At 35.2% G+C, this 13,353-nt stretch overlaps 1 protein-coding gene across 1 annotated transcript in view; it reads right to left on the reverse strand.

The window, feature by feature from the left end:
* LOC145312551 (uncharacterized) overlaps positions 1-7,718 on the reverse strand; it is a 38,218-nt gene extending 30,500 nt beyond the window's left edge. The window contains exon 1 of the mRNA XM_080151805.1: positions 6,629-7,718. Within this exon, the coding sequence (XP_080007931.1) occupies positions 6,629-7,718 (1,090 nt within the window). The remainder of the gene's footprint in view (positions 1-6,628) is intronic.
* Between the last annotated feature and the right edge of the window lie 5,635 nt (positions 7,719-13,353).

The following is a 13,353-nucleotide window of genomic DNA, read 5'->3' on the forward strand; positions in this document are numbered from 1 at the left end:
TCTTAATGAATTCTCAAATATTATAGCATTTTTAATCAAAATCATTAGTGCTTCCAAAAAAGTTAAAAGTTAATTAAATTTTTTTGTATTTAGAAAAAAATCAGAAAACTTTAAAATTCATTTTCTCCGAATACAACCTCTATTCTATTTAGTCCGAAATTAAAGGCTATTGTGTCAAATTGGCTTTTTTTACTTTTGTAAAGTTTATGTCACTTAACTCCATATCATCAGAGTGTAAAGTATTGTCAAAAAAGCTGAAAAATGGATAGACTTTACTTAATGGGAGAAGCTTTAAAAAGGATTTAAAATTCTCTTATTCTTTATTCTTTTTAAAAAATCCCTATAATATATTTCACTTAGTGCTTTTTGTCATTTAAACTCTTTCTTCTATGTAAAGTTTTTTTTCTGTTTTTTTGGTTGTTAGCTGCGCTACTAATGTACAAAGTATGATACTTGTTTCATATTATTTGACTATCCCTTTTTCCTATTAACATTTAAAATGTTGGAGTCTATATTGGAATTGGCATTAGTCAACAAGGGTTAACAAGCAACAAATTAGGAAAAAAAAGTTTTGGGCGGTTTCCCTCTGGGGTTTTGTAGGATAAAAAATTACATCCTTACTAAGAGTAGGGGTTTCAGTGCTCGATGACAACTTTGAGGGAAAGCACAAGTTTTTTCATCTTTATTTTCAGCAGATATACTTCAAATTTTATTATAATTAACGAATTTAAATTGATTAGGTTAAAATTTTTAGTAAGAGAAAATACCATTGAGACAAAATGTTTTATGATACTTTTCCGGCAACGACTTTCTTGAAGAAAGAAGTAAAATAGTTTTCTTCAGGAAAAACAGGACAAAAGCAATCACAAAGATTTTTTTATTTGTTGTAAAGTTTTAACTAATAAAATATTCAAGTTATTGTAAACTTTTCAGTATATGTGAAAATGAAAATTGATAGATTCAAAACACAAAGACTTGTAACCTCGGGGGGCGTCTTTTGTATATTTTTCTCTCTTTATATTACCATATATTTTTCTGTAAGGCAATTTTATTATGCTTGCATTCAAAACTAGCGCACAAATGACTTTATCTTGGAAATAATCTACGTGAAAAAAATGGTCATAGTACCTCTATTCGTTAATGAGTCACACATACCCACATTGAAAATAAACTGAAAATAACAGGGATCTTGGTATTATGAGATAATACAATTGGCGATAAATTGTATATACAAATAATTATGATAAAAAAGTTATAGTAGATTGAAATTATTGATGGAAAAGCTGCTATTTTGTAGCAACTTATCAAGATTAAATAAAATCCCCAAAGTTTTTGAGCTTACAAATTAGAGAATTTGTATAGAAAAACATGAGGATTCAATCCTAAACCTGTGGGGTCTATAACTAGACCTAACCTAACCTACTACAATAAAGACATGAATCTCAGAATATATTTACTACCCCACTTAGATTTTTTTAAAGAAGGAGGGTGATTATATTTGCTCTGCTAGTAGCTAAGAATAATATTGCTAGAACTTCTTTTGACCAACTATCTAGGCCGCTTTATAAAAGATAAAAATCTTAATTGAGATGCATTTTAATGATAATAAACTAAGTTTATGTTTAAATTTTAAACTTGTAGTATGCTTTAAAAACATTCTGCAGTTAAACTTATAAACTTAAATACATGAATTAGAAGTTAACAAGGATGACAACATCCATAAGTAGCGAAGCACAAAATTTTGTGGATGGGACTGACGGTCATTGTTGTTTTCTTCAAACGACGGGAAATTTAATTTTGATATCTTTAACTAAAAAAAATTTTGAAAATCGATTAATAAAAACCAAAGATATGGGGGAAAATGTAAAAAATATAAAAATAGCCAAAAACCTGCAAAAAGACAGTCTGACCGTCATTGTTGATTTCTTCAAATGACCGGAAATTTAATTTTGATATCTTTAACTGAAAAAATGTTGAAAATCGGTCCATAAACACCAAAGATATGGGGAAAAATGTAAAAAATATAAAAATAGCCAAAAACCTGCAAAATGGCAGTCTGACCGTCATTGTTGGTTCTCCAAACGACGGAAAATTTAATTTTGATACATCTAACTGAAAATTTTTTTGAAAATCGGACCATATGCACCAAAGATATGAGGAAAATATGGAAAATAAAAAAATAGCCTAAAACCTGCTAAAAAGCCGTCCGACCGCCATTGATGTTTTATAGTTAATTGTGCTCCTTAATGATGGGAATGTTGTCAAAAAATTTCAGCTTTCTATCTTTTATAGGAGCTGAGTAAATCCCATTTCCCCCATAGCGTTACGGACGGACTGACGGACGGACTGACGGACGGACTGACGGACGGACAAAGTGAATTATAGAGTAGCTTCGCTACTAAAAAGTTATAATTATTATCAGGATCTTTAGGAATAAGACAATGGACGATAAATTGATTTATATCCCCAATTATAATCAACAAAATTATAAAAATTCTACAAATAAAAATTATTGATTGAAGAGTTTGGACAATGCTAGTTTTACCGTACCCTAAAATAGCTATCAACATTCCCAGAAGTTAGGCGGTTAGCGAGATCCTGCGGTACAAACTGACAAACAGATAAACACATAGAGATCCTGTAACTTTTACGTAATGATTTGTTTATCTTTGTATTAGTTACAAAACAATAAATAAACCTTTACATTAAATTAATTTATCTTTAATTCCTTTATCCCTGACAGCAAACAATTTCAACAAACTCTCCATTAATTAATGCATCCCTACATTCCTGATAACTAACAGAAAACCAAAACTTTCATTATTTATCGTTTATTTACTTATGCCCTTTTTACTTAAAACATTAAAGTAAAAGAATAGAGGGGGCATGAGCCATAGGCGTCCAAGGGGGGGGGGTAATGGGCCATTTGGCACCCCCAAAATTTTGTGAACAATACCCCCCCCAAAAAAGAATTACCCCTACCTTGGGGGTGCCGTAGGCACCCCCAACGATTTTGGGGGGGGTATTTACCCCCCCCAAACCATTTTGGGGTGGTAATTACCCCCCCCAAAATAAGTTTATTTTAGGATAGGTTATATTGGTTTAGGTGATTGCCCCACATGGTTAAGCAATTGGACCCCCGCAGGGGCTAGAAATAGGAGAGAAGCTTGTGTGAAAAAAACGAAGAAACGCCCCTTAAGGAGCGTTGCCACAAAAGGGACTATACCCCAATATAGTCCAACCAGTTAAAACAGTTCTTAACCATGATAACAAAAAATTTAATAGTTTGATCATGTTTTATTTGCTTGGGCCTTTATAAGGGCTAAAATAATTAAATATTTCATTAAATAATGAAAAAGAATTTCTATAGGCGATTTCTTTTGGGAGGATGTCAGGGTGTCTCAAAACTAGTTATAAAACTTACCAGGACCTATAAGACGCTTCACTTTAAAGTATAATCATATTGGTTCATTGGTTAGTGAGTTAATTATTGTATTTTTATGTTCTAAAGAATGAGATACTAATACTATATATTTGAATAGTAGTGGCGCCCTTAGCATCTAAGAACTCGTGTTTTCTAAAGGGTAAAAAGGGAGGAGAAAAATAGCCTAAAACCACTCAAAGGATTTACATATAATAGTGTGGAACCATCATGGGATCTATGTGAAGCTTTCCTAAAAAGGGAACTCAGTATTAAAAGTAATGAAATCTGAAGCTATAGTCAAATAAACCTTACTTACTACTTTATGTTATAGGATAGTACTTATTAACTTAATAGATTAGGTAGGTGCTTTTTTTACATAATTAAATTACCCCCCCCAAAAATTTTACCCCCGGGGTAAATTAGTTTGGGGGGGGTAATTACCCCCCCCAACAGATTTGGGGGGAGTATTTACCCCCCCCAACAGACTTTAGGGGGGGTAATTACCCCCCCCAATCAAATTTTACCCCCGGGGTAAAAATTTTTGGGGGGGTAAATAAAATTTTCGGCGCGCTTCGCGCGCCATTTTACCCCCCCCAAACACGAATTACCCCCCCCCCTAAAATTTTTACCCCCCCCAAAAAAAAAAGCTTGGACGCCCCTGGGCCATGAGCTATATGTAACTGTACCCAACGGTTTAGTACCCTGTTTGATATTGTCTTTGAAATCAGCTAATAGCGTCGGAAATATAAACACAGCCAGAGCAATTTGCTAGGAGACGAAAAGGGTCTCAACCATTTGGGCAATGTAGTTGTCTGGATTATGCAACTATACATTTATTTTTATAACTAACAAACAATAGGACAAAGTATCCCTTATTTTATTTATGTAACAGTGAGACTGAAATACAAAAATATCCTCTATTTACCTCTCCCTATATTTGTGGCAACTAACCAGCTTATACCTTCAACAAAAATAATACGAAAAAATCAAATCACAAAACTTATACCTGATTTTCAGTTGTCGTTGGGAGTATTCCAACTAAGTTGTAACAGGAGGTAACACTTGGTGGAATTAACGATCTTTTTATCTGACCCCCAAATATTATTTAAAATTTATTTAGCTTGTTGGCTATACCTTATTCCTGGCAACTAACACACAACAACAAACTATCCATTCATGTGGAAATTTTCATTAACGATTTACAAAAGATGAGGGGATCATCCCCCCCCCCCGCCCCCCCTCCTCTACACACATTATCACCACTCCTAGCCCTGTTGAATTATGAGGCAATGTGTTGAAATAGTTTATGTCGATTTTAAGATGTTTTACCTTTAATGAAAGTTTATTAAACAACTATTTTACTCAATTGACGAATTGGATATAATGACCTGTTTTAATAATTGATTATAGAAATCAAATAACGCACGTTTGACAACGAGAATAAGACCTAAAGTCATATGTCGATATATAACAAAAGAACAAAAGTTTAACAGTAGATAAAGAATCTATCTTCCTGAAACCATAGTCCACAGGTCTTGCGAAGACTGCAGTTTTTATAAACCTGCAAAAAAAAAACGTTTATGTCTATAAAAATAGTCGTATATTTGAAGGGTGTGATCGTTTGATACAAATAAAATGTTACTTATAACCTTACACTTTTCATTTTTTTTTATTACAAATTGTTATAGTTTTAACCATCCATTTAATATAAAACTATATTGGGGGAAGGATCTAAATACCTTTATGTCCTCATCCCAAGGACCTTTTGTACCGACTCTCAATTGATTCTTTGAAAACCAACCAATAGTGTCGGGAATATTAACACAGCTAAGTAGCAGAAAGCAATTTGCTAGCAGACGAAAAAGGTCATTGGAAAAGGGGGAAGGTAGTTATCTGTATATACATTTATACTGTAGATCTGTTCGTTTAAGAAATGAAAAGGCTATATAAATGCTAAATTAACATCATTGTTAGAGCTCTTCTTTGACTAATATTCACAATATTTGTGTATATACTATAGAGTATTATACACACTAGTATACATGTTGAATAATTCAATATTTGTCAAATCTATTTACAATCGGGTAGATGAATATATTACATCATTTAGTATTTTAGCTAATTTTGATAATACGATATTTTATATGTCAAAGATGGTAATTGAAATAAAAATAAAGTTAAACAATTCAGTTTAATCATTTTTTCACCTTGGCCTTTTTTGAATTTCAGAGAGAAAAGATATTATAAGGGATAAGACAATTGCCGATAGATTGATTTTAAATTACCTCTTGTGCAAATTCGTGTATCACCGTATTACAGACAACTTTCCACGAATATTAAAAAAAAACATAAAGTTAATACAATACTGGTTTTAATCTTATAATTTTTCATTTTAATATCATTGAAAATCTACTATAATACGGTCGACAAATAAGTATTAACGAAAGAAAATATTTTCATCCACCCGACTGTATTTAGTCCTTCAATCTGTGGAGGTCTTTGTCCAAGTTTTAGCATAATAATAACATATTGTCAAATTTTTAACATTCATCAAATTCCTCATATATACGTCAGAAAAGTAATTAAATTTGTAAAGGTACACTGTAATGTTTGTTTATTTAATTATTTCAAATTATTAATTAATGTCTTATGTTTATTACATTTTTTATGTCGTTTTCTTACATTACTTCAAGGTTTTATCACACGAAAAAATTGAAGATTTTTGAAATGACATTTTATCTTCTGTTATGCATGGTTTTGCACTATTCGGTACAGAAAACACTATATTTTGTTTCAATAGAGAAACACTTTAGCTGATTAAAATGTAAAATAATTTTTTCGTATTTCTGTATTATCCCCCAAAAGTCAGTAATTTCTTCTTTTTTTATCAGGTATCAGGTATCAGAATGTAGCAGGCCTCAGGAACTTGGGCGGCTTCGCCATCTTGTCCAAGGCAGGGACCAAACTTGTGCTACGCACTTGTCCACAGACCCATCTGCTTTGTTACCACTGTTCTTGGCTAGCAAACCTAAATAGTATATGTTAGCCTTCTCTTGTTGTGACATGATGTCCCATGTCCGCCTATAATATATGTTTCTCTAAACTTGTGGTTTAAACTCTAAATTTTCCTGTTTTTTTTTATAAATTTCAATATGTGCTTAAGACTCAAGGTATGGAAGTCTTTGGTCCGTATGGTGTTGTTACCAAATAGCTCCAGCCTGAGCTTGTTGTATCTGGGGCAGTAGCCGATGAGGTGTTCGATGGTTTCCTCATGGAATCCACACTGTTGGCAGCCTGGGTTGTCTGCCAGGTTCATTCTAAATAAGTGTTTATTAGTGTTAGCATGGCCAGTCAGGATCTGGCATGCATACATGACAAAAGTCCTGTTTTTGTTCTGGATGAGTTTCCAGACATTGTTTCTGGCTTCTTTCAGAAACATTCGTGTTTGTCTGCAGAATCTTGGGTCAGCAGGACTCATCCACTTCTGTTGATGAGCCCTGTCGGCCCATTCTTTGATTATACCATTGATGTATGATATAGGAATGGGTGCATGTGGTTCTGGATAGATTACCTGTTTGTTGTTCATTGCGGAGCCAAGCTTGGCTAGGCGATCCGCAATTTCATTACCTTTGTGACCTACATGTGCTGGGATCCAGATAAGTTCCACCATATTTTTCTTACCTAGTCTGTTTAGTGCCTGTTTGGCTCTCGCCACGCAGGTGCTGTCCACTATATACTTACTTGCAGCTTTGATAGCTGCCTGGCTGTCAATATGTACTTTAATATTTTTACCTATGGGGTTGATTTCTAGTAGATGTTGTGCCGCAGCTTCCATTGCCAGGATTTCCGCTTGGAACACTGTGGCAATCTTACCTAGGTGCCTGTATCCCTGTTGTTTGATATTGATACCTTTGGTTGTGTAGCCAAAACCACTACCTGATTTGGTTTTTGACCCGTCTGTGTAGACATGAATGGTGCTGTCATTTGATGGAGTGAGCTTAAACTGATATTTGTTCAGCTCATCTTTTGTTTTTATGATACTAATAAAATTACACTCACCCCTTTGCTTGTTGATGAGCTTGTCTGTTGGCAGTGATAGTTCTGGGAGTTCTTTTGCCAATTTTAGAACTCTGTTGGTGTGGTTTTCAGGTTTTGTGACCTCTCCTTCCGTGTGTGACCAGTTACCATTCCTCGTCAACCTTAGGTAACTTTTCAGTGATAGAGCCTTAATATGAATTTCTATAGGATGTAGATCTAAAATAATTTCCATGGCCTGTGTGGCTGTGGTTTTCATTGCATTAAGAGAGGCAAGGCACCCCCTGCGCTGGACCTTTTCTAGTTTTTTAATGTGTGTGGTTTTGTAGGCACTGTTTAGCCAAACTAGACATCCATATGTAAGGATGGGTCTGACTAGACTGGTGTACATCCACCTACACACTTTGGGTCTTAGCCCCCAATTTTTACCAAGCATTCAGAGCAGGAAACCCATCCGGCGCAGGTACTTCCATGGGGGCTGCCGCTGTCTCGACGCCACCCCCAGGAAATGACAATGGGAATTTGATGGATAAAACCATCATTTCCCCCGACAGAAGTACGGACGATTTTGGCCAGTTTCTGGATACATTTTCAGAAACTCTGAATGATGGAGCCGGCTGCAACACTGACAAAGGGGAAGGGGAGGGTTGGCAAGTGGAAAAGAAAAGGAAGAGGGGCAAGGGGGGGAAAACAAAGAAAGGGGAAAAACAGGTTGTCAGTGGTGCAGCTGTAGCCAGCAATCAGGGCAGAAAAGAGAAGGGTCAAAAGGGACGAGATGTCCTTCTCCAAGGCGGCCAGAGTCGAGGGCCTGCAGGTGGATGTCAGGGCGGTGCCGGACAATGATGATGCCGGCGCCGATGCTGACCTCCACACGCTGGACCAAGATGACTGGGACACCATTGAGGCGGAGCTGGAGATGGCCCTAATGAGTGAGGGCCTCGACAAAAATCTCGAGGCCATTGACATGGGAAAGGACATCTTGGGGAGGGGGCGCAGGAACCATGGCTTCTGGGTCAAGTGCCGCAACCAGGCCACAGTTGATTTCCTGCTCAGGACAATCCGGCAAGCCGGAGTGCCCGAGGGCAGGGAAAAGCTGGGGTACAAGTATGCGGCATACGGCCCAGGGGAGATGCCGTTCGTGTGCCTCTCCGTCAAGAACCTCAAGAGGTTGGCCTGGAAAGAAAGGTCCTTAATGGAAAGCTTTCTCAGGTTATATAATCCATTTTTAAGGGAAAAACATCTGAAGGTGGTCAAGGGATGCTTGAACAAGGATGAGGAGCTTCCAGAGGGTGCTAAATTTTTTAGCATTGTCGTGGAAGTAGCCGAGGACGCCCTGGACAGCATCCTTGACCAAGGCAGCCAGCTGAAGACCAGCATATACACGTACTCCGACGTCTGGGGTAAAGCTCTGGAGGATTGGAGTGAGAGGAAGAAGGAAGGTTTCCCACCCCTCCAGGAGGGAGCCTCCATGCAGGAGAAAAACTAAGTATTTTTCTATTTAGTATATTTATATAAATTTTTTTTTCCCCCTTAAATAATTTTTATAAATAATGACGCCACCTACTCAAACTAGACTAAAATTTAGTCAAATAAACTTACATAAAGCAATCGCAGCTACAGCAGTACATGACAATTACTTAAGCTTAGGCTTAAATAGTAACAACATTGACTTTACCTATGCAGGATTTGTCTCTCTGATACAAGAGCCAAATTTTAATCATAAAAGTTTTAAAATTACTGGTTTCTCAAAAAAACATAAGCTTTTTTGCGGTAAGCCTAATACTAAGAACAGGGCAGGGATTTTAGTTTCAAAAAACCTTAATTGCTGGCAGATTAATCAGTTCTGTTCTCCGGATATGTGCTCAGTGGGCATGCATTTGGAGGATGGGACTACCTTAGTTATTTCTAGTGTATACATGGAATATCACCAGGGACCTGGAGCACCACCACCACCCCCGGAACTGCTGAAAGAGCTCACAACTTTCTGCAGGACCAAAGGATGGTCCCTACTAATTGGCAGCGATTCAAACTGCCATAGTACAGCTTTTGGCAGCTCAAATGACAACCGAAGGGGCGTAGAGCTCATGGAATGGTTGTCCTCCACAAACTTACACATTCTTAATAAAGGTAATGATTACACTTTTTCCGATTGTAGGAGACAAGAGGTAATTGATATCACAATAGGTGACACTAAAGTCTTAGACAAAGTAGTAAACTGGCAGGTATCTAGTGATGAAACAATGTCAGATCACCGTAGAATTGAATTTGACCTTATTGTAAGTAAAAACATAGCTGACCCAAATATGGACAACTCGTACAGAAATGTAAAAAAAACAGACTGGTCTCTCTTTGGTCAAAATTTGAACAAAGAAATTTCAGGTATTAATATAAATAGTGAAAACATAGACATACTAACGGATAGATTAGAAAATGCTATTATCAACTCCTATAACTCTAGCTGCAATTAAGAAAGAATATGTAGATTTCAATCTTTTTAAAAGCGAAGCTTTTCTATAACTAGGGTCGGTCCGTCCGTCCGTCCGTACGTCCGTCCGTCCGAGATAGATAGCTTTTATTCGTTAATTTAGGCATGTTAGAATTGTCCTATCGATTTCAAACTTTGCATGATGATTCCTGTAGTAGTTAGGTACGATTTAGAAAGCGTAGCAACTCTATAATCATTACCAGAATGTCCGTACGTCCATTTTAAACATGTTGAATTTTTTACTTTTTTAAATAGCTTTTTTCGTTAATTTAGGCATGTTAAAATTGTCCTATCGATTTCAAATTTTGCATGGTGATTCCTGTAATAGTTAGGTACGAATTAGAAAGCGTAGCAACTCTATAATCATTACCAGAATGTCCGTACGTCCATTTTAAACATGTTGATTTTTTTTACATTTTTAACAACAAATTTGTATGTGACCTAATTATCCGATTGGTCTGATTTTTGGTATACAGATTCCTGGGACAACAAAGTACAATATTATAAGCGAAGCAACTCTGTAATCAAGTCCTAAAAATGTAAGTATGTCTATAATCATTATCCTGTATCAAGTAGTTTTTCAACAAATTTACTTACAATTTTGCTTTGACTCTTATACATTCGCATTCTGATTATTCAGTTCTGACATTATACAAGTGTTAATGTCCGTTTTCCTACCGTTTCAGAGCTTCGCTTTTATGGATGTTGTCATCCTTGTTTATTTGTGTTTAAACTTTAAACATTTTCGTCCTGTTTATTTTAATACTAGAGAGTTCTCTATTGGCACTTTAAATGTTTTTTTTTTATATTTAAAATATGTCTATGTTGCGTTTGACGTTTACGCTGAACTCTCTTTCTAAAATAAAGAAACGTAAAAGAATTTAGATTTTTTGAGATTTCTCTTGGGAGGGGGGTGGTACCCTCCCCAAAACATTGTTAAAAACCTTCCCGGGACCTAGGAGAATATACCCTGATAAGAAGAACACGATCGGTTCAGCGGTTAGCGAGATCCTTCGGTACAGACACACAGACAGACAAACAGACAAACATCCTGTTACTTTAGTATAAGGATATAAATTTTGGTATTTTTAGTCCTAATATTGAGACATTACTTACAAAGTGAAAGTAAAAAAGTATTTTCAATTTAAATAACAACGTCAACCCCTTTCTCTTGAGGTTAAACCATTAATTTTCAAATTAGAAAAACCACCATAGCCTATTTTTAAAAGAAAAGTAAAGAAGTAAAGCGACAGAGAAGGGTATAATTATCTAGCCTTTAGTTCTAACTTTTAACCCTTTTAAATATTTTGCATTGCCTACAGCTTTAATGACTTCTTCATAGACAGTGATATCTTTATTTAGAGTATTCTTCTTTTATAAAGTAGCTATTGTCAACAAATCACTTTATATTAATTTTTTTAGATGACTTATTTAATTAAATGAAATATCTAACATTAAAGATCAATTAAATTACAGCCATCCAAAACAGAACCTAGTAAAAGTATCTGACTATGATTATGACGTAAAAAAATAGCCAATGAGAGGCCAGTATACACTGTAATTGACCGATGGTAAAATTTATAGTGGCCTCTCATTGGCTATTTTTTTACGTCATAATCAGAGTCAGACATTTTAACTTTCTCGAAAACACAATATCTGTACGTACGGATGAAGCTTAGACTGATTAGGCTTTGTTTTTCAATGAATATACATACAGTAGTTTATGGATATTTTTTTCTGGGGTTAGACACCCCCATTTTGAAAATTGCTACCTCGCCCCTCCCTAAAAAAAATAAATAATGATGATACTTTTGGGGTGACTTATTTCCAACCATTTTGAGATCAACATGAACATCCCTTTTTTAATAGTCCATTTGTATGGGGATCTTAATATACATAGTGGATAATGTGATTGTCGTTAATTAAGGTTGCTAATATATCACTTATTGGTCAATTACTTCATCCATTAGGAGGGGAGGGGACGGGGTAAAGAGGGTGGACAAAGGTTATCGTTATTATAGCCAGCTATAAGTTTCACTCAATTAGACTACATGATAATCTGGTGTAAGATCTAATACTAATTTATCTATGGTATTGCCACCCAAAGCAAATAGAACAGTTACGTCAGGGACAGGAATATGAAAAAGAAAAAAAAGAAAAAAAATTATTGGGGAAATGTGTATTTTTTATCTGAAAGTTTTATAAACTCATATCATATTATGTATTAAAATTTTATCCATATTAAAGGAAAAGTTAAACTCTTTAAAGTGTCTATAAAAAATGACGTCATAAAATACAAATGACCAATGATAGGCTAATATACAAACCAAATTACCAATGGCAGGACAGTATACAGTTTAATTGACCAATTGAAGGTCAGTATGACGTAAATAGTTTTCTTCAGTTGGCATATCTTTGTCTGTGAGTTACGTGCTGCAGCTCAATTGGTCTGAGTTAAGTGTTAATTAAGTACATATATCGGTCACTCTTATGTCAGAAGGTTAGGAGAAAAACGTTAGGTATTAAAAAGCAATTTTAAAGACAATTGATAGATTAGCCAATAGTATAATTTTTAACCAAGAAAAAAGGAGGAAAATTTCAAAATGTAGCGAAGAACAGAAAAATCACTCAAAGTAAGTTTAGAGTAGCTTTCTCATTGGTCTTCTTTAAAAAGTTGCCAGTCTCATATACAGCTAAGTAAAAAGAATAACATAATAATATGTATTAGAGAACGACGGTCATTTAGTACCATAGAGTAGCTCTGATATTAACTTTATAGATAGACACAAAATAAGAGATCTAAATGGATAATCCAATGGCCGATAAATTGAAGAACATCCCCAATGATCCAACAAAAAATTACCCCTCCTGTACATTAAAATTAGTGGTTGAAACGTTCGGACATATATTTAATGAACCAACAAATCGAAATTCAATAAAAGAAAACATTATTATAAACTTTGGGGACTAGTATGATAATCAGCCCATTTCCCCCTCCCTCCCTGACACAAAATACTATAGATTGTGTTTCCCAGATATCCCATTTTAAAGTTTTTAATAATTATTTCTCGCATAGTATTATAAACAGCTTTCCGCGGATAAAGAAAGTACAATTATAAGATTAAAACCAGTTTTTTTAGCCCCGAGGTGCCGAAGGCACGGGGTAAAAAAGCTGGTTTTAATCTTATAATTGTACATTTTTATATTCGTAGAAAGCTGGTTACAATACGATGCTAGATATAGTTTTTTCGTATGGATGAGAACCGGTTCCTATCCACCGGATTCGAATGAATACGAGAAATGTGTTTATATTTCTCAGCTCCTGTAATGTCCTACGATAGTCCTTTGACCCAAATCCATTTTTCTCTTCAGTTTTAACGTCAATTTTATTTGAACTGTAAAGAAAAGA

Source organism: Acartia tonsa, chromosome 2 (assembly GCF_053477335.1).
Source record: "Acartia tonsa isolate MP-2025a chromosome 2, ASM5347733v1, whole genome shotgun sequence".
Lineage (NCBI taxonomy): Eukaryota > Metazoa > Arthropoda > Copepoda > Calanoida > Acartiidae > Acartia > Acartia tonsa.